The sequence below is a fragment of the Crinia signifera genome, chromosome 12 (genome assembly GCF_055691185.1).
Source record: "Crinia signifera chromosome 12, ASM5569118v1, whole genome shotgun sequence".
Classification (NCBI taxonomy): Eukaryota; Metazoa; Chordata; class Amphibia; order Anura; family Myobatrachidae; genus Crinia; species Crinia signifera.
The window spans coordinates 57,329,949-57,350,961 of record NC_139228.1 but is presented as its reverse complement, the minus strand read 5'-3'; the positions used below and the strand labels follow the sequence as shown (position 1 = coordinate 57,350,961).

At 48.9% G+C, this 21,013-nt stretch overlaps 2 protein-coding genes across 7 annotated transcripts in view; one reads left to right on the top strand and one right to left on the bottom strand.

The window, feature by feature from the left end:
• The window catches only part of ENTPD5 (ectonucleoside triphosphate diphosphohydrolase 5 (inactive)), a 13,921-nt gene extending 10,594 nt beyond the window's left edge, over positions 1 to 3,327 (bottom strand). For all 4 annotated transcript variants that reach the window (XM_083167100.1, XM_083167103.1, XM_083167098.1 and 1 more), the window contains exon 1: positions 3,201 to 3,327. The gene's annotated coding sequence lies outside the window, so the exon portion shown is untranslated. The remainder of the gene's footprint in view (positions 1 to 3,200) is intronic.
• Positions 2,948 to 21,013, top strand: BBOF1 (basal body orientation factor 1). 3 transcript variants are annotated; one of them, XM_083167094.1, is made up of 11 exons: positions 2,950 to 3,437; positions 4,902 to 5,151; positions 6,797 to 6,862; positions 7,973 to 8,116; positions 8,201 to 8,281; positions 10,160 to 10,230; positions 13,982 to 14,126; positions 17,511 to 17,995; positions 19,115 to 19,219; positions 19,677 to 19,745; positions 20,790 to 21,013. In XM_083167094.1, the coding sequence occupies exons 1-11, from the start codon at positions 3,391 to 3,393 to the stop codon at positions 20,941 to 20,943; spliced, it is 1,617 nt and encodes a 538-aa protein (XP_083023220.1). In that variant the 5' UTR covers positions 2,950 to 3,390; the 3' UTR covers positions 20,944 to 21,013. The 3 variants fall into 3 exon arrangements, with proteins under 3 accessions (XP_083023222.1, XP_083023221.1, XP_083023220.1); XM_083167095.1 differs by lacking the exon at positions 6,797 to 6,862 and having other exon boundaries at positions 2,949 to 3,437; XM_083167096.1 differs by lacking the exons at positions 19,115 to 19,219; positions 19,677 to 19,745; positions 20,790 to 21,013 and adding an exon at positions 18,268 to 19,084 and having other exon boundaries at positions 2,948 to 3,437.

Here is a 21,013-nt window from a genome sequence, read left to right as displayed (position 1 = left end):
CTATCGTTCAGTGATGTCATCGGGATCCCCGCCGGACATGCAGCCACTGACTATATCGTCAGTTTGGACTGCACGATCAGAAGATCAGGGTTACTGCTACCGATCCACGGGAGTGCACAACGTTATCGACATAGTGGGTATACACTGAACGGATAAGCACAATCATATTGTTAATATCGGTATCGTATATATCGTTCATGAAAATTGGATGGTGTGTGCCCAGCGTAACAGATTTTTCAACATAATTATTGCCCATTTTAGGGCAGTCATTTAATAAGAACAGTATAAATGTCCCCAGGGCAAAGAGGGGCCAGAAAAGTGAAAAACCATCCCCGACAGTCGGGATTCCGACAGTCATTCCTCCGACGTCGGAATCCCGATTGCTCCCTCACGGGGGTCCACGGCCCCCATAAAGGGAGAATAAAATAGGTGGCGAGCTCAGCTCGCCACCATGCCTGCAGTGCAGTCGGGATTCCAACGTCTGAGTAATGACTGTCGGAATCCCGACTGTCGGGGAAATATAGCACACCCCCCATAAGGAGGGAAAGTTGCTCAGTCACCTATTAAACCGTTATAGACAGAGCTGATGCAGGTTACAGCCGGACTTTGTACTTACACTGACATGAACGAGGAGCTTTTCACTTATGTGGTGCATTTTACTGGGAGCTCTGAAGCCTCATTACATAACATATAACTACATATTAACCAAATGTAGCAGCACAGGAGCCTGTACAAAGGGTACACGGTCGATAGGTCCACATACATTGGGTCAACCGCTGAAGGTCGACAGGCACCCGAGAAAGAGCGACATGCCTAGGGTCAAAAGGTCAACACAAGCATTAGTTCGCCATTGGGAAGGTTGACAGTCAAAAGGTCTACATAGGGTCTTCTTTTAAACGACATGTGCCGACAGGCGGTATTTCATGCCCTACAATCCACTAGGGTGCATAGGGAGAATAGAATACCATGCGGTGTAATTTTTCTGTGACCATGCAGGACAAAAAAAAAAAATGCACTGACATACAGCTAAAATTCATATTCAAAATTCGCCCCTTACCTTACACAAGACACTGCAAACACTCTATCTATGCTCTCATCATCTCACGCATTGATTATTGCAATAGTCTCCTTATTGGCCTTCCCCAATACAGACTCTCACCACTACAGTCCATCATGAATGCAGCTGCGAGGCTAATCTTCCTAGCCAGATGTTCATCGTCTGCAAAGCTACTCTGCCAGTCACTTCATTGGTTACCTGTAATCTACCGTATTCAATACAAAATCATTTTACTTGCACACAAAGCCATTAACCAAACCACACCAACATACATCTCTTCTCTTATCTCAAAATATCTTCCAACCTGACCTCTACACTCCTCACAAGATCTGCGTCTCTCATCCACACATTACTCGCTCCCCTTCCCAATTGCAGGACTTTCTTTGGGCTGCACCCACTCTGTGGAATGCCCTCCCAAGCTCAATAAGAATCTCCTCCAGTCTCCAAACCTATAAGCGTTCCCTGAAAACTCATCTCTTCAGGCAAGCTTATCAAATTCCAGAACCAGCAACTTAACCTTTATATACCATTCCTATCTAATCACATCCTCACTGTACAGTCCACACATATCTACTCTTTTCTTCACATTTTCCATCCTCCTGACCCATGGCCAAACTGCTGGGTCACCGTATCTTACAGCAGACCAGGAACCTTTGCATTCTGTTGGACTTTATGCAATAAAGAATATCTATCCTTGTGTATCAATGCCCATTTCCATACCTCCCAACATGACCCCCTCCAGGAGGGACACAATGCTCTGCTCCTGGACTTTCCTCTTAATGTATGATTGCCAGCACCTGTGGTGAAACACCTTTCTTATCCATTAACCAGTTCAACACAGGTGCTGGCAATTATACATTAAGAGGGAAGTCCAGGAGCAGAGCATTGTGTTCCTCCTGGAGAGGGTCATGTTGGGAGGTATGCATTTCCCTATAGATTGTAAGCAGGGCCCTCATACCTTTGACTGTCTGTAAATACCCAGTTTGTTGTATCACTGTCTCCTTTGTCATACCTCCCAACATGACCCTCTCCAGGAGGAACACAATGCTCTGCGCCTGGACTTTCTTCTTAATGTAGGATTACCCTCATCTGTGTTGAACAGGTTAATTGATAAGAAAGGTGCTTCAACACAGGTGATAGCAATCATACATTAGGAGGTGAAGTGCAGGAGCGGAGCATTGTGTCCCTCCTGGAGAGGTAAATGTTGGGAGGTATGATTTGTAAAGCGTAACGGAATATGTTGCGCTATATAAGAAACGTAATAAATAGGGTCATCTGAAATAGCATCTGAGTTCGCCAGAGTTGCAGGATGCCGGTTGAACTCTCAGAATTATCAGTGCAGGCTGTCAGGATAGCCCTATATTACTTAATATACATACCTGCATACTTGCCTACCTGACCCTCTCCATGAGGGAGAAAATGCTCTATTCCTGGTCTTCCCTGGTAATTAGTAGGATTACCATCACCTATGGTGAGCTAGGTAATTGATAAGAAAGTTGTTTCACCATAGGTGATGGCAATCATACATTACCAGAGAAGTCCAGGAACAGACCATTTTCTCTCTCATGGAGAGGGTCGGGTAGGCAAGTATGCTTACCTGCCCTCACACTATTATCATTGCAGGGTTTCAGGATATTCCTGAAATAATATATACCTTTCCCCTCACACTATTATCAGTTCAGGATATCCCTGTATTCCTAGCTATATAGTTCTACCCTCCCGCAATTATTGGTGCAGGCTCTCAGAATATCCCTATATTCCTGGCTGTATATTCAACACCTCCCAGATCTTGGGCTATCCCGGAATACATCATAATATATATAGCCATCTACTCTCACAAAGTGCAGGTTCTCGGGATATTTCCAGCAATACAGTATAAATATCCCTCCCTTACAACAAATATCAGGGCAGGCACTCAGGATATCCCTGCAGACTAATAATACTTCCTCACACTCTGACAGTTAGCAGGGCAGGCACTCAGAATATCACTGCAGACTAATAATACTTCCTCACTCTCTGACAGTTAACAGGCAAGGCTGTCAGGATATGTAAACCAGTAAATAAATCCCAATATAGCTATCCCTCTGTGGTCCCTGTTACAGTAGGTGCAGAATCTCCGGATATCATGTGACTGGCACCTCACCTGTGGCTGCACTCACTACCTACACTGGGAGTAGGAGGCGAGCCGGCCGGTGTCTATCGCTGCAAGGCACTTCCGCTTCCGGACACATGATGCCCAGAGTTAGGTTACAGTGACCGTTCCCATGGTAACTGCCAGAGCCGAGTGTAAACACGTTCTGTAACAACAGGGATAGGACAGCACTGTCTGGTCTATGGCAGTGATCCGGAGGAAGGCGCCCCGGGGCAAGAAAGGAAAGAGGTGCCTGTGCCCCCCTCCACTAGAAATGCCCCACCAATACTGCCCCCTACTGTTCTTGCTCCCTACAAACACTGCTCCCTACTGTTACTTCCCCCTACTTACACTGCCCCCTACTGTTCCTACTCCCTACAAACACTGCTCCCTGCTGTACTGCCCCCACTAACACTGCTCTCTATTGTTACTGCCCCCTACTGTTACTGCCCCCACTAACACTTCTCCCTACTGTTACTGCCCCCACTAACACTGCTCCCTTCAGGTACTTCCCCCCTACTGTTTCTGCTCCCTATTTGCACTGCTCCCTACTGTTACTGCCCCTCACCACTAGCAATGCCTCCACTTACCTTGACCCCTACTGTTCCTTATGCCTACTGTTACTGCCTCCACTAACACTGCCACCTACTGTTGCTACTCCCTACTGTTACTGACACTACTAACACTGGGGTAGATTTATTAAGCTCGGTGAAGTGATAAACTGTCTGGATTTTATCACCGACTAATCAGCTCCTACCTGTGAAGTTACAGGCTTGGTTTGAAAAATGACAGGTAGTAGCTGATTGGCCGGTGATAAAATCCAGACAGTTTATCACTTCACCGAGCTTAATAAATCTACCCCACTGTGCCCTAATAACACTGCTCCCTCCTAACACTGTAACCCACTAACACTACACCCCACTAACACAGTGCCCCACTCACACTACACCCCACTAACACTGCTCTCTCCTAACACTGCTCTCTCATAATGCTGTGCTCCACTAACACTTCTCCCTACTAACACAGTGCCCCACTAACACTACTCCCTACTAACACTGAGCCCTATCACTGTTCCCTCCTAACAGTGATAGGGCCAATAAGACTGCCTCCTACAAACACTTTGCCCCACTAACACTGCTCTCTCCTAACACTGTGCCCCACTAACACTGCTCTCACATAATGCTGCTCCCCAATAACACTGCTCCCTACAAGCACTTTGCCCTACTAACACTGCTCTCTTCTAACACTGGGACCCACTAACACTGCTCTCTCCTAATGCTGTGTCCCACTAACACTGCTCCCTTCTAATTCTGGGACCCACTAACACTGATCCCTACTAACACTTCTCCCCCCTAATTCTGTGCCCCACTAACACTGGGCCCCACTAACAATGCTCCCTCCTAATTCTGTTCCCCACTAACACTGCTTGCTACTAACACTGCACCCACGTTACACTGCTCCCTCCTAATTTTGTGCCCCATTAACACTGCTCCCTACTAACACTGCACCCCACTAACACTGCTCCCTCCTAATTGTGTGCCCCACTAACACTGCTCCCTACTAACACTGTGCCCCACTAACACTGCTCCCTCCTGCATGGGCGTAAGAGGTCGCTAAGGTTGGTAAAGATGTCACAGCTCCTCAGGACACAATCACATCTACCTGGGAATACTGTATTTCTGCAAATCTATTATCACAGTGTTCTCTAAACAGGAAGAAGAAAGCTGGAAAACATGAAGGTAAAGTGGATAAACAGCAGGAAGCAGAGAGAGCGAAGGCAAATGTGTCCTTGTGGGAGTCCAGGCTGAAGGCCACTGAATTCTCCAGATCAGAGTACCGGGATGCCGCCCGCTCCCTGGCCCGTAACAACGAGCAGCTGACCAACAACCAGTATCAGCTGGAGAAGGACATGCTGGATGTCATTGGGTTTATGAAGAGGCAGGACATGGAAAAAGATGAACTGGTAGCCCTCAGCTGTCCTCACTCTGGTCTAAGTTTCTGCTTTATCCCTCGTTATCTTCACTTTTATAGAGCCCTACTGGCGGCAGAGAGATCATAATCCCTACAGTTTGTAACAAGCCCTGTTCTCCTCTATTCATGGTTGTGCCAATAAAATCTAGTTTGGTCATACCTATGTACTGTGGGGTTCTACGTCTCTACTGCTCCAACTGTGTAGTTGTACATCTACTGTGCCCACTATGGGGTTCTTCATCTCTACTACCCCTACTGTGGGGTTGGACATCTGTACTGCTCCTACTGTGGGATGTCTACATCTTTACTGCCCCTATTGTGTGGTTCTACATCTTTACTGCCCCTACTGTGTGTTTCTACATCTCTACTGCTCCTACTGTATGGTTCTAGATCTCTACTGCTCCTACTGTATGGTTCTACATCTCTACTGCCCCTACTGTTTGGTTCTACATCTCTACTGCTCCTACGGTGTGGTTCTACGTCTCTACTGCTCCTACTGTATGATTCTACATCTCTACTGCTCCTACTGCGGGGTTCTACATCTCTACTGCTCCTACTGTATGGTTTCATGTCTCTACTGCTCCTACTGTATGGTTCTACATCTCTAATGCCCCTACTGTGTGGTTCTACTTCTCTGATGCTCCTACAGTGTGGTTCTACATCTCTACTACCCCTTCTGTGTGGTTCCATGTCTCTACTGCTCCTACGGTGTGGTTCTACATCTCTATTGCTCCTACTGTGGGGTTCTTCATCTCTACTGCTGTTACGGTGTGGATCTACATCTCTACTGCCCCTTCTATATGGTTCTACATCTCTACTGCCCCTACTGTGTGGTTTTACGTCTCTACTGCTCCTACTGTGTGGTTCTACATCTCTACTGGCCGTACTGTGGGGTTCTAAGTCTCTTCTATCCTACTGTAGGGTTCTACATCTACACCCACTATGAGGTTCTACATCTCTACTACCACTACTGATTGGTTCTACATCTCTACTGCTCCTAATGCTGGGTTCTACATCTTTACTGAACCTACTTTGGGGTTCTACATCTCTACTAAGACTATTGTGTGTTTCTACATCTCTACTGGCTCTACGATTGGGTTCTACTTCTCTACTGCCCCTACTGTGTGGTTGTACTTCTCTTCTGTCTCTACTGTGGGGTTCCAGATCACTACTGCCCTTACTGTGTGCCTCTACGTCTTTTCTGTCCCTACCGTGTGGTTCTACTTCTCCACTGCCCCAATCTTGTTGTTCTACATCTCTACTGCCCCTATCATGGTGTTCTAAGTCTCTACTACCCCTACTGTATGATTCTACATTTCTACTATCCTACTGTGGGGTCCTGGAATCTCTACTGCCCCTACAGTGTGGTTCAAAGTTTTCACTGTGTGATCTCACGTCTCAACTGCCCCTATTTTGGGACTCTACATCTCAAATTCTGATTGCTGCATTATTAACCATCTAATAGGCTGTTCTACATTTCTACTGCCCCTATTTCGATTTTCTACAGCTCTTCTACCCTCCGTGTCAGATATTTGCATTATTTTTGCTTCTGGCAGCTCTTCCTCCTACTAACATTACTGATGGTGAGTTTTTAGGACCTACGGTTGTCATACTGTTTGTTGTTTACTTCCTTAAAGATTGAGACATTGAAGCAACAATTGGTAGCAGAGAAGAAACTGGCGGAAGAAGACAAAGAGAGGCTGGTGGGTATATAACACATAAACACACTTCTTTTGGTCGCAAAGACGCACTCTGCCTCTTTGATCGCACGGATGCACCATGCCTCTTTGATCGCATGGATGAACCTTTCCTCTATGATCGCATGGATGCAACCTTCTTTTATGGTTGCATGGATGCACCCTTTGTTCTATGGCTAAATTAATGCACTCTTCCTCTATGGTCGCATGGATGCACTCTTCCACTATGGTCATATGGATGCAAATTTCCTCTATGGTCACACGGATGCAACCTTCCTCTGTGGGCGCATGGTTGCAACCTTCCTCTTTGGTCGCACGGATGCACCCTTCCTCTATGGTCGCACGGATGCACCCTTCCTCTATGGTCGCACAGATGCAACCTCCCTCTATGGTCGCACGGATGCACTCTTCCTCTATGGTTCCATGGATGCACTCTTCCACTATGGTCGCACGGATGCACTCTTCCTCTATGGTTCCATGGATGCACTCTTCTTCTATGGTTCCATGGATGCACTCTTCCTCTATGGTCGCACGGATGCACCCTTCCTCTATGGTCGCACGGATGCACCCTCCCTCTATGGTCGCACGGATGCACTCTTCTTCTATGATTCCATGGATGCACCCTCCCTCTATGGTCGCACGGATGCACTCTTCCTCTATGGTCCCATAGATGCACTCTTCCTCTATGGTTCCATGGATTCGCTCTTTCTCTATGGTTCCATGGATGCGCTCTTCCTCTATTGTTCCATGGATGCATCCTCCCTCTATGATCGCACGGATGCACCCTTCCTCTATGGTCGCACGGATGCACTCTTCCTCTATGGTTCCATGGATGCACTCTTCCTCTATTGTTCCATGGATGCATCCTCCCTCTATGATCGCACGGATGCACTCTTCCTCTATGGTCCCATAGATGCACTCTTCCTCTATGGTTCCATGGATTCGCTCTTTCTCTATGGTCAAATGAATGCAGTCTTCCTCTGTGCACATAACCCTTAAATGTACCTCTCAGAGAACACATGTCCTGTATGTGGGGGTGCAGTTCTTCGGGGGACGTATTTCATGAATCCCATTTGCTTCCTATGTGTAATGTTCTGCACTTGCGTCCTTTCATAGGTGACAACACACAGAAAACAGGTCTCTGATCTGGAAGAGAAATGTGCCCAGAAAGGGTCAGAGATGCAGATCCTTGTGTCAGAGCTTAAGCTGATGAAGGAATTCCGCAGACGTAAGCCGGAGCTGGAGAGGGAGCTGGACCAGGTGACCCATCATCCCTTCCCCCCTGTGTCATGGATGACCACTTAGCTCTGGTGCCTATTCTACCTAAATGTCACTTCTTTACAGATTAAGGATAGCCTTCTCCGAGCTAACAAGGACCATGAAGAAGCTCTGGCCAGTATGGAGAGACGCATCCTTCAGGAGAAGGTAAGACGCGTACGGCATTAGGCACAACATGGTACAAAAAGTTCTAGATCAAGTATTACAATGTGATGCCCCCATAGCAACCAGGCCACCCTAACCCATTGGGCCTCGCACCCTAACCCAGGGGGCCCGCACCCGAAACTCATCCCTAAAACTGACATACATTCATTCAGGACTTTACCTTACCTTATCTTTAGAGCATCATTATACCCAGGGCTATTTTTCAGCAGGCTCCAGCAGGAACTGAGGCCCTTATTCTAGTTCACTCTTTCTGACAAAATATTTCTTAGATGGACAAAACCATGTGCACTGCAGGTGAGGCAGGTGTTACTTGTGCAGAGATAATTAGATTTGGGTGGGGTTTTACACCTGCCTCACCTGCAGTGCACATGGGCCCTTATTCTGGTTGGTGCGGTAATGTCCGCGTGCGGTCGGTCCGCCGATGTTTTGTGTCTGTGCATGTGCAGAGGCGTCTCTGCGCATGTGCGAACGGGACGCACGTCCAAAATCCGCATGAAATGTTTACACTACGAACAGGGGGAGGAGAGGGGCTTGAAGGGCTGTTTGGGCTCATTACCATATGTTTACACCCCGCGTTTCATGGGCGTTCCCATGAAAACGCTGGGCGTCTGTATGGTAATGCGGTCGTGACGCACGTGTAGGGGGCGGACATATGACATTGCCTGATGTCAGCTGCCCGCCCAGATCCCTGCTTTTGCACGGAGAAATGCCCGTGTAGTCTGAGGTTGCGGGAGATGCCTGACCACTCGGTCCTGCATTCGATGGTCTGCGACCATCGAATGATGGGGGAGGTTCCCTTAGATGGAGGAGGTGTATTCATGAGAAATACACTTGCGGTCCGTTCGGACAGCTTCTTACCCCATTCGGACGGAGTGAGCGATCCGTACGAAAGGCGGGGTTTAGGACGCACGGTCCTGGCCGCATATTCGGCTCCGTCCGCACCGACCAGAATAAGGCCCATGGTTTTGTCCATCTAAGAAATATTTTGTCAGAAAGAGTGAACTAGAATAAGGGCCTCAGTTCCTGCTGGAGCCTGCTGAAAAATAGCCCTGATTATACCTAACTAGTATATCTAGCCTTTTCTGTGTTCTGGCAAACCTCCATTTACATGAGATGCTGGACACGATTCTCAGCGGGATGCAGCTGCATCTTTTGGTAATTGCGCATTTAGAAGTCTATGCAAATTCTGCTACAGAGAGGTTCCCTGGTGAGCAGCGTGTGTCCCACTGTGCAAGGTCTGAAACTCCTGCATTTACAGATGCTGTAATGCCGGATCCTTGGATGTCACCATGGGTCACACAGCTCTAGAGCAGGTGCAGATTCTCCATCCAAGAAGGGTGATTGTACATCTGTGTATGCAGACAATTCAGCAACATACCCTCGACATTCCCATAAAACACTTATATGACATACCATCTCCGTGTGTCACCTCCAAAGGAAAGCCCGATAGATTGTCCATACATTGCTGCTTCTTACTTGCTACTGATTCTTATTTGGAAGTAAAAGCAAATAAAAGCAAGTAACTGTGCACATGGGCAATTTCTGCAAGACACACACACACACACACACACACTGGGGCTAATTCAGCCCCCTTCACTGGGCCAAAAAATCACAGAGATTATCAGAGAGCTACGCATGCGCACGGTCTGCAGTGCATATGTGCGAGCCCTCCGTGTGATCAGAGCCAGCGATGGCTAGCTGTGGGCATTTGTAGGTGGAATTTAGCATTATATTGGGCCAGCCTCTTCTCATCACTAAACCAAGGAATCTCCTGTTCTCCTGTTCTGTCCACAGTTCTGTGTTACAGTGTGAAATTATTCTTATACTGGATTTAATGTGTTCAGTGAATTTATTCCTCAGCAACGTCTGGAAAAGGAAGCAGAGAAGAAGATCATAATGCTCACTGAGAATGCTCACACCGAAGCCGTCATGTAAGGACAAAGCCCTGATTATATCCAGAATATTAGAATATAAAATATGAAGACATGCAAGATTGTGTGACTGCTATAGATCTGCCCTCACTGTGTGACCGCTATAGAGCTGCCCTTCCCCTCACTGTGTGACCGCAATAGAGCTGCCCTTCCCCTCACTGTGTGACCGCTATAGAGCTGCCCTTCCCCTCACTGTGTGACCGCTATAGAGCTGCCCTTCCCCTCACTGGGCCTTATTTTGGTTCATTCTTTCTGACAAAATCCTTCTTAGATGGACAAAACCATGTGCACTGCAGGGGGGCAGATGTAACATGTGCAGAGAGAATTAGATTTGGGTGAGTAATTTTGTTTCTGTGCAGGGAAAATACTGACTGCTTTATTTTTACACTGCAATATAGATCTCACTTTGAAGTAAAACCCCACCCAAATCTAATTCTCTCTGCACAAGTAACACCTGCCCCACCTGCAGTGCACATGGTTTTGCCCATCTAAGAAGGATTTTGTCAGAAAGAATGAACCAAAATAAGGCCCACTGTGTGACCGCTATAGAGCTGCCCTTCCCCTCACTGTGTGACCGCTATAGAGCTGCCCTTCCCCTCACTGTGTGACTGCTATAGAGCTGCCCTTCCCCTCACTGTGTGACCGCTATAGAGCTGCCCTTCCCCTCACTGTGTGACCGCAATAGAGCTGCCCTTCCCCTCACTGTGTGACCGCTATAGAGCTGCCCTTCCCCTCACTGTGTGACCACGATAAAGAAGGGAATTCTCACCACTGTGTGACCGCTATAGAGCTTCTCTTCTCACCACTGTGTGACCGCTATAGAGCTGCCCTTCCCCTCACTGTGTGACCACGATAGAGAAGGGAATTCTCACCGCTGTGTGACCGCTATAGAGCTGCCCTTCCCCTCACTGTGTGACCGCTATAGAGCTTCCCTTCTCACCACTGTGTGACCGCTATAGAGCTGCCCTTCCCCTCACTGTGTGACCGCTATAGAGCTACCCTTCTCACCACTGTGTGACCGCTATAGAGCTGCCCTTCCCCTCACTGTGTGACCGCTATAGAGCTTCCCTTCTCACCATTGTGTGACTGCTATAGAGCTGCCCTTCCCCTCACTGTGTGACCGCTATAGAGCTTCCCTTCTCACCACTGTGTGACTGCTATAGAGCTGCCCTTCCCCTCACTGTGTGACCGCTATAGAGCTTCCCTTCTCACCACTGTGTGACTGCTATAGAGCTGCCCTTCCCCTCACTGTGTGACCGCTATAGCGCTGCCCTTCCCCTCACTGTGTGACCGCTATAGAGCTACCCTTCCCCTCACTGTGTGACCGCTATAGAGCTGCCCTTCCCCTCACTGTGTGACCGCTATAGAGCTGCCCTTCCCCTCACTGTGTGACCACTATAGATCTGCCCTTACCATCACTTTGTGACCGCTATAGAGCTGCCCTTCCCCTCACTGTGTGACCGCTATAGAGCTGCCCTTCCCCTCACTGTGACCGCTATAGAGCTGCCCTTCCCCTCACTGTGTGACCGCTATAGAGCTGTCCTTCCCCTCACTGTGTGACCACTATAGAGCTGCCCTTCCCATCACTGTGTGACCGCTATAGAGCTGCCCTTCCCCTCACTGTGTGACCGCTATAGAGCTGCCCTTCCCCTCACTGTGTGACTGCTATAGAGCTGCCCTTCCCATTACTGTGTGACCGCTATAGAGCTGCCCTTCCCATCACTGTGTGACCGCTATAGATCTGCCCTTCCCCTCACTGTGTGACCGCTATAGAGCTGCCCTTCCCATCACTGTGTGACCGCTATAGAGCTGCCCTTCCCATCACTGTGTGACCGCTATAGAGCTGCCCTTCCCATCACTGTGTGACCGCTATAGATCTGCCCTTCCCCTCACTGTGTGACCGCTATAGAGCTGCCCTTCCCATCACTGTGTGACCGCTATAGAGCTGCCCTTCCCATCACTGTGTGACCGCTATAGAGCTGCCCTTCCCCTCACTGTGTGACCGCTATAGAGCTGCCCTTCCCCTCACTGTGTGACTGCTATAGAGCTGCCCTTCCCCTCCCTGTGTGACCGCTATAGAGCTGCCCTTCCCCTCACTGTGTGACCGCAATAGAGCTGCCCTTCCCCTCACTGTGTGACCACGATAAAGAAGGGAATTCTCACCACTGTGTGACCGCTATAGAGCTTCCCTTCTCACCACTGTGTGACCGCTATAGAGCTGCCCTTCCCCTCACTGTGTGACCACGATAGAGAAGGGAATTCTCACCGCTGTGTGACCGCTATAGAGCTGCCCTTCCCCTCACTGTGTGACCGCTATAGAGCTTCCCTTCTCACCACTGTGTGACCGTTATAGAGCTGCCCTTCCCCTCACTGTGTGACCGCTATAGAGCTACCCTTCTCACCACTGTGTGACCGCTATAGAGCTGCCCTTCCCCTCACTGTGTGACCGCTATAGAGCTTCCCTTCTCATCATTGTGTGACTGCTATAGAGCTGCCCTTCCCCTCACTGTGTGACCGCTATAGAGCTTCCCTTCTCACCACTGTGTGACTGCTATAGAGCTGCCCTTCCCCTCACTGTGTGACCGCTATAGCGCTGCCCTTCCCCTCACTGTGTGACCGCTATAGAGCTACCCTTCCCCTCACTGTGTGACCGCTATAGAGCTGCCCTTCCCCTCACTGTGTGACCGCTATAGAGCTGCCCTTCCCCTCACTGTGTGACCACTATAGAGCTGCCCTTCCCATCACTGTGTGACCGCTATAGAGCTGCCCTTCCCATCACTGTGTGACCGCTATAGAGCTGCCCTTCCCCTCAATGTGTGACCGCTATAGAGCTGCCCTTCCCCTCACTGTGTGACCGCTATAGAGCTGCCGTTCCCTTCACTGTGTGACCGCTATAGAGCTTCCGTTCCCTTCACTGTGTGACCTTTATAGAGCTGCTCTTCCCCTCACTGTGTGACCGCTATAGAGCTGCCCTTCCCCTCACTGTGTGACTGCTATAGATCTGCCCTTCCCCTCACTGTGTGACCACTATAGTTGTCCTTCCCCTCACTGTGTGACCGCTATAGAGCTTCCCTTCTCACCACTGTGTGACCGCTATAGAGCTGCCCTTCCCCTCACTGTATGACCACTATAGAGCTGCCATTCCCCCGCACTGTGTGACTGCTATAGAGCTGCCCTACCCCTCACTGTGTGACCGCTATAGAGCTGCCCTTCCCCTCACTGTGTGACCGCTATAGAGCTGCCCTTGCCCTCACTGTGTGACCGCTATAGATCTGCCCTTCCCCTCACTGTGTGACCGCTATAGAGCTGCCCTTCCCCTCACTGTGTGACCGCTATAGAGCTGCCCTTCCCCTCACTGTGTGACCGCTATAGAGCTGCCCTTCCCCTCACTGTGTGACCGTTATAGAGCTGACCTTCCCCTCACTGTGTGACCGCTATAGAGCTGCCCTTCCCCTCACTGTGTGACCGTTATAGAGCTGACCTTTCCCTTACTGTGTGACCGCTATAGAGATGCCCTTCCCCTCGCTGTATGACCGCTGTCGATCTTCGCTTCCCACCACTGTGTGACCACTATAGAGTTGTCCTTCCCCACCGCTGTCGATCTGTGCTTCCCACCACTGTGATCAGCAGGCACACGTGTGGATTAAGTAACATTACAGATCACTATATTTGGCTGTTGGTAGATGCTTTATGGTATGTGTGTGCAGTGTGCAATCAGTTGACCATTTACTTGATGTGGTTGTGACTACAGACACGTAGGTGAGGCCGGGAGATCTGTCTTTAAGGAGAACGTGCGCCTGAAAGAAGCCCTTTCCTATCACGTGAGCGAGGCCCGTGATCTACAGAAGAGCGTCACCCAACTTCAGGCCAAAATGAAACAACTGGTGCTGGAAAAGGTGAAGTGTTTATTTCTCATTCACCTTCCATTCGTGTATACTGACAAGGTAGCAGGAGGTGATGTAAGCACGAGGCCAAGTGTAGAGAGGGCCCGGCTAGTCACAGATGGGTCCGTACATATATATCAACCAATAAACTTATTTATGCAAGTGCACGCCTTTGAGCAGACTCCTTTACAAGGTGTGCCTGCATTGCATCACATGGTTGTGGGCGGAGAAAAGTGAGATGGCCAGCCACTCACAGCCTGCAGTGCACTAAGCCTGATTATGATTGGTTGGGCAAAATGTACGGCAGATTATCCTTCACAGGCTGAATTCCTTATACAAAGTTGTATTGAGGAATTACAGATAGCATTACATGTGTGATTTACAGTATGTAGTCTGGCGTGGTATTACATAGGAAGAAATTGCTATTCCATGAGTGACGAAACGTGATAATCTTTGAGCAGGCAAATATCCATACATAACGCGTTTCGCCACTGTAACCTCTTCTGATTTTACCTTTAAATATTACTGAGAAAAAGGTGATGTGTAGGACATTGTTGTGGCTGAATGTTACATGGCGACCGATGATGTGGTAGCTGGGATATATTGGGTATCTTGGTTCATCACTAGAGCTGCAAAGTGCGTAACTGTGTTGTTCCCAAGAAGCGCTCTATTTGCATATCAGATCATTACATTCTCTCTACATTTATGGGTCTGGGAATTGACATTTGCTATTCTCTGACAATTATAATTGTTTTATTCCTTTATTATGCTCTTGTCGTCGCCACAGTTGTAGTGTAATAAAATATTATTTGATTTATTGGCGATAGATCATTTTATATGTGTGTTTTATTCATAGGATTGCCTCACTTTATAGGGTCATGAGTACTTCTGGTGCATTATTGTGGCTGTATCAGAGATTTGTTTGGTGTTATAAATGGATTAAGGAGGATTAGTGTTGAATGTAATGCAAACAGCAGGAATCCAGCTCTATATTATTTGTCTTTCTGATGCTCAAGCTGGGAACACACTGAGTGATCATTACAATCAATAAGTCGATACCAAATGTCGACGTGCAAAAGGTCTACAAAGTCTAAGGGACACTATTTCCGACAGCATTGAAGGCAGATTACAACAAAACAGATCCGACATTAAAACAAGTTGAATCTGTTTTGTCGAAAACGGCCGTGGATGTCAAATTCACAGACATTTGTCGACAATCTGCGGCTGAATTCGCTGACACGCCCACTTTCCAACACTCGACAGCCGGAACAGTGAATTCCGAGTGTCAAGTTACAGTCAAGCTGTGCGAAAACGGTCTGGGATCCGACTATAGGAACGTTCCCACAGCAAATGGTTGACATGTGAATTGGTCGACATATGTTTGTTCACTTTTTTTTGGTATCAGTTTGTAGATTTCAGCAAATAGATGCCTGGTTAGTGTAATGCAAACCAACGGCATGGCACATTCCACTGTCCATGTTTCAGGCCACGTTACCGTTCCCAGTTGCCATCAAAGTGGATAGTAAAAGTATGGAAAAGTCGGTACTCTTTACCTAGAAGGGCGCCCGTCGCGGTCATCGCGGGTACATTTATGTATGGCCGCGACGCGACCGACGCGATGCCCGCGATTTCCCATTGAAACCAATGTTAAACATGGAAATCGTGTCGGTTGCGTCGCGGCCGGCCATAAATGTACCCGCGATGCCCGCGACGCGATGCTCACGATTTCCCATAGGAATCAATGTTAAAAGGCGCGATGGACCCGATTTTACTGTTAAATGCCTCAATCCACCCGATTTGGCCATAGGAATCAATGTTAAATGGGCCACAGAGCCCATTAACCCTTAAATGTCCCCCCAAATTTTTAACGCCACCCCACGATCCACGCCAACCCGAAGCGTGGCGAGCGCAGCGAGCCCGCGAGGGGCGGCGGTACGCGTCCTCCGACCTTTTCATGCCCTACTATCCACTAGGGCGTGGTGTGAGAATATAATAGTGTGGCGAGCGCAGCGAGCCACCGAGCCCGAAGCGTGGCGAGCCCCGCGAGGGGACGCGGATACCTTCACAGTTATGCGCGTCCCCTCGCGGGCTTCACAGGTGTCCGTGGCGAGGCGGACACCTGTGAAGCCCGCGAGGGGACGCGTCTACCTGTGAAGGTATCCGCTGCGCTCGCTACGCTTCGGGCTCGCTGCGCTCGCCACACTATTATATTCTCACACCACGCCCTAGTGGATAGTAGGGCATGAAAAGGTCGGAGGACGCGTACCGCCGCCCCTCGCGGGCTCGCTGCGCTCGCCACGCTTCGGGTTGGCGTGGATCGTGGGGTGGCGTTAAAAATTTGGGGGGACATTTAAGGGTTAATTTGGCCTATTTGGCCCCAAATCGGGTCCATTGAGGCATTTAACAGTAAAATCGCGGTCAATCTGCCGTTTTAACATTGTTCCCTATGGGAAAATCGCGGTGATCGCGGTCATCGCGGCCATCCCGATTTACCCGCGATGACCGCGATCACCGCGATTTTTACCCCCGATCACCGCGATTTCAATCGCTGGCGCCCTTCTAGGTAAAGAGTACCGAAAAGTCCAATAAAAGAAGGAACACCCCGCAGCCTAAGGGCCCATGGAAGAGGGGGGGCGGTAGCTGCATGATGCCACATGGTGCCCGTGAGGGGCTACCAGGGGCCTACTGGTGTTTTTTGAGTGCTTCATTATGCAGCAAAGCCCTAGCACTATAGCTATGGCAGGGGGGAGATCCGGCCTTGCCCTTTGTTGGATGCCCCCGCAGACTACCATCATTTTGAGAATTTGTGTAATGTCACAACAATACTGAATTAAGCCCCCAGTTGTAGCCAACCTGGATGGCAAAATAGGAAAAAAGTACAAGGAGGAAGAAAAAAAATCCCAAAAAAACTCATGTCGACTTTTTCATGTGTCCACCATATGATGTCCGCCTGCCAAAATCCCGGCACTTTGTCCCTCTGTGGGTGTCCAGGACACCCATAGAGGGAGAATAAATTAGTGGTGAGCGCAGTGATCCACGTCCCCCCCCCTTGTCGGGATTTCGGCGGTTGGGATTCCGCGTCAGGATTTTGACCGCCGGGATTTCAAACCAATCCCCTCCGGATACCACTATTTGATACCTAGGAGTAAATTTAATAAGATGGGAATTCTATTGAAGATGGGATGTTGCTATGGACAACAATCAGATTATATTATCTTCCAGAAGGAGCTAAATAAATAAATAGAAGTAGTAGTCAGGTTGCTACGAGCAACTTCCCAGATTCAGTAGAACTCCCATTTTAGTAAATTGACCCCCTTAGTGTATATTCTCAGTGGTCTATCTGTAAGAAGTCTGTGGTCACAGAATATACTTATAATGACATATCTCTGGCCACAGGAGACCAATGAGCAGCTGGTACAGGAGAAGGTCCTGCAGGTATCTCAGAAGAAGTCGCACATACAGGAGTTACAGCAGACAGTGAGGGCCCTGGAGCGCGCTCTGGAGACAGCGACTCTGGAGAAGGAGGGCGCCATGCAGAAGTCGCAGCTCAGGATGCAGATTGCAGACCAGGCAGAACGAGTGGAGCTGCAGAAGATGCTGGAGATGAAGGACCGAGAGCTGAACCGTGTAAAGAAGCTCTCCCACAATATACTGCAGGAGCGGACGGACGTGGAACGCTTCTTCCTAGAAGCCCTGGAGCAGGTGAAGCAGGAGATTAAGTCCAGCAGAAGCTATTATCAGAAGATGGCCCAGGCAGCATACCACAGCCGGATGCTCCAGGCAGCGGCAGGAACGGAGCAGTACCCAAAGATCAGAACGTTCCATAACAAGGACCATAGCACCAATGATGTCAGCCAGGACCTCACGGAAGCAGAGAAATGGTAATCCCTGGGGATAAGGCCTAATACAGAGGTGGGTGCAGCGCCCGAACCCTTAAACTGCAGTCACATTCAGGAAAATGTGATCGGAGTGTAAGTTCCTGGCAGGGGGGTGGCGACATGAGTTTAGCAGTGCAGCAATGCAGGTGTGCACAGACTGTTCGCAGAACACCTCTGAAAAACATGGCAGCGCAGAGCCTGCCTTTACTGCCAGACTGCTCAGCCCTACCGTAGTTTGCAATAATAACTTTATTTGTATATCGCTCTTTCTCCAGTAGGACTCAAGGTGAATAACAGATAGAATTAACGTAATACAGTACAGGAACAATGAAGTACAGAAAAGCTTTTCATAAACTACAGAGAGCATGGAGATTCTTAAGGAAATTACGGAAATGCTTGAGTAAACAGGAAAGTCTTGAGTATTTTTTTTTAAGGATTCTATAGTGGGGGCCCCATGAACTGTGCGGGGAAGTGAATTCAGCATAGGGAGGGACTCGGACAGTGAAAGCAGTTGTCGTTTCATAATTTCACGCAAAAATACAACTGAATTAGGCCCCTGTCAGAGCTGGACTGGTCCCGGCGGCTTAGATGAGACAGACATAAGGCAACATAGGGCTGCTCAGATGTTTGTTGGTGCTACCAGTGTTCCTGATGTTCAAAGGTGGCGGATGTGAGACACTGCGCTACTCCACCTACACACACCTCTCCCTGTAACACTGTGCTACTCCACCTGCACACAACTCCCTGTAACACTGCGCTACTCCACCAGCACACACCTTCCTGTAACACTGCGCTACTCCACCTGCACACACCTTCCTGTAACACTGCGCTACTCCACCTGCACACACCTTCCTGTAACACTGCGCTACTCCACCTACACACACCTTCCTGTAACACTGCGCTACTCCACCTGCACACACCTTCCTGTAACACTGCGCTACTCCACCTTTACACACCTTCCTGTCACACTGAGCTACTCCACCTGTACACACCTTCCTGTAACACTGCGCTACTCCACCTACACACATCTCCCTGTAACACTGCGCTACTCCACCTACACACATCTCCCTGTAACACCACCGCACCTTTACAACTGTCGCACAACAAATATTTTTGCCACAGGTCCCATGTTCAGGCTGGGAGAATAGACATCGGAGATCTGACATGGGAGCAGAAGGAGAAAGTGTTGCGGCTGCTGTTTGCGAAGATGAACGGTTCAGTCATCAGGTTAGTGGCAGCAATCACTTAGAGACCCCATGCCACAAGTGATAATGGCGTAGACTACCCCAGAGGGTACTTGTGTAGTTTCATGGCGCCGTGCATCGGAGTCCCCTTGCGGGGCTCGCTTCACTCGCCCACGCTACGGGCTCGGTGGCTCGCCACGCTATCTAAAATCAACTCCATGCCAACGTGGATAGTGGGGGTATGAACTAATGAACTTGGAATTAAGTTACTTTATTTTAGATAGTTGGGCGAACGTAGAACCCGGAAGTAGCACGGCGCCATGAAACTACACAAGAGCCCCACAGAGTAATTGGAAGATACTGGTATCAACACCCAGTAATGTGTCTGATCATAGGCACAGGACTTTATTGGGGATTATTGTCATTAGTTCCTATTATTTGCTGTATAGACATTTTAAAAAGTTGAGCATCTAGTTAAAGGTTTACTGTGTCCTCACTAGGAAAAGGACTCCGGGATGGAGAAACGCGCTGGTCCCAGCAGACAAGAAGGAGAAAGAGAATTGTTCCAGGTGAGTGGTCCATGCGTCTTTGTGAGGTGTCAAGAGTCACACACTGACACTTAACTCTATATTACACATCATGCACACGCTGTAATCACCTTCTCCTTGGTAATATAACCCCTCCCCCCAGCCGGTCACCTCGGATTAATCACACAGGTAATATAACCCCTCCCCCCAGCCAGTCACCTGGGATTAATCACACAGGTAATATAACCCCTCCCCCCAGCCGGTCACCTGGGATTAATCACACAGGTAATATAATCCCTCTCCTCAGCCAGTTACATGGTATTAATCACACAGGCAATATAACCCCTCTTCCCAGCCGGTCACCTGGGATTAATCACACAGGCAATATAACCCCTCCCCCCAGCCAGTCACCTGTGATTAATCACTCAGGTAATATAACCCCTCCCCCCAGCCAGTCACCTGGGATTAATCACTCAGGTAATATAACCCCTCCCCCCAGCCAGTCACCTGGGATTAATCACTCAGGTAATATAACCCCTCCCCCCAGCCAGTCACCTGGGATTAATCACTCAGGTAATATAACCCCTCCCCCCCAGCCAGTCACCTGGGATTAATTACTCAGGTAATATAACCCCTCCCCCCAGCCAGTCACCTGGGATTAATCACTCAGGTAATATAACCCCTCCCCCCAGCCAGTCACCTGGGATTAATCACTCAGGTAATATAACCCCTCCCCCCAGCCAGTCACCTGGGATTAATCACTCAGGTAATATAACCCCTCCCCCCAGCCAGTCACCTGGGATTAATCACACAGGTAATATAATACCTCTCTTCAGCCGGTTACTGGGGATCACACAGGTAATACTGTATAACCCCTTTCCCCAACCGGTCACCTGGGACTAATCCCCTCCAAGACACATTGAAAGTCACCTTGTCGGGAAACATCCTGTGTGACATATAGAGATCCATCCTATGGGTGAGGATACATTACACAACATCCCTCCTATGGGGGAGGCAATAAAGTTGCAGCATACTTAGACAGAAACTTGACTCCACTAAGAATAATCACATGTATTTTACCCTAAGGGACCGTGGTGAAGTGGCAGAGACTACCAGCACAGTCTTCATAACGCAACACGTACCGGATCAGTCGGCGACTAGCTTGGTGTTACCAGATATCCACATGTTGCAGAATGTCAAGTTACCGGCTGAGAGAGCACGTTTATCAGAGACCGCCTGAGACTTCCACCTCTGTATTACAGTGAGTGTCAGCTTCTTGTATCAGCAAAATAAAAGGGTTTATCTCTCGA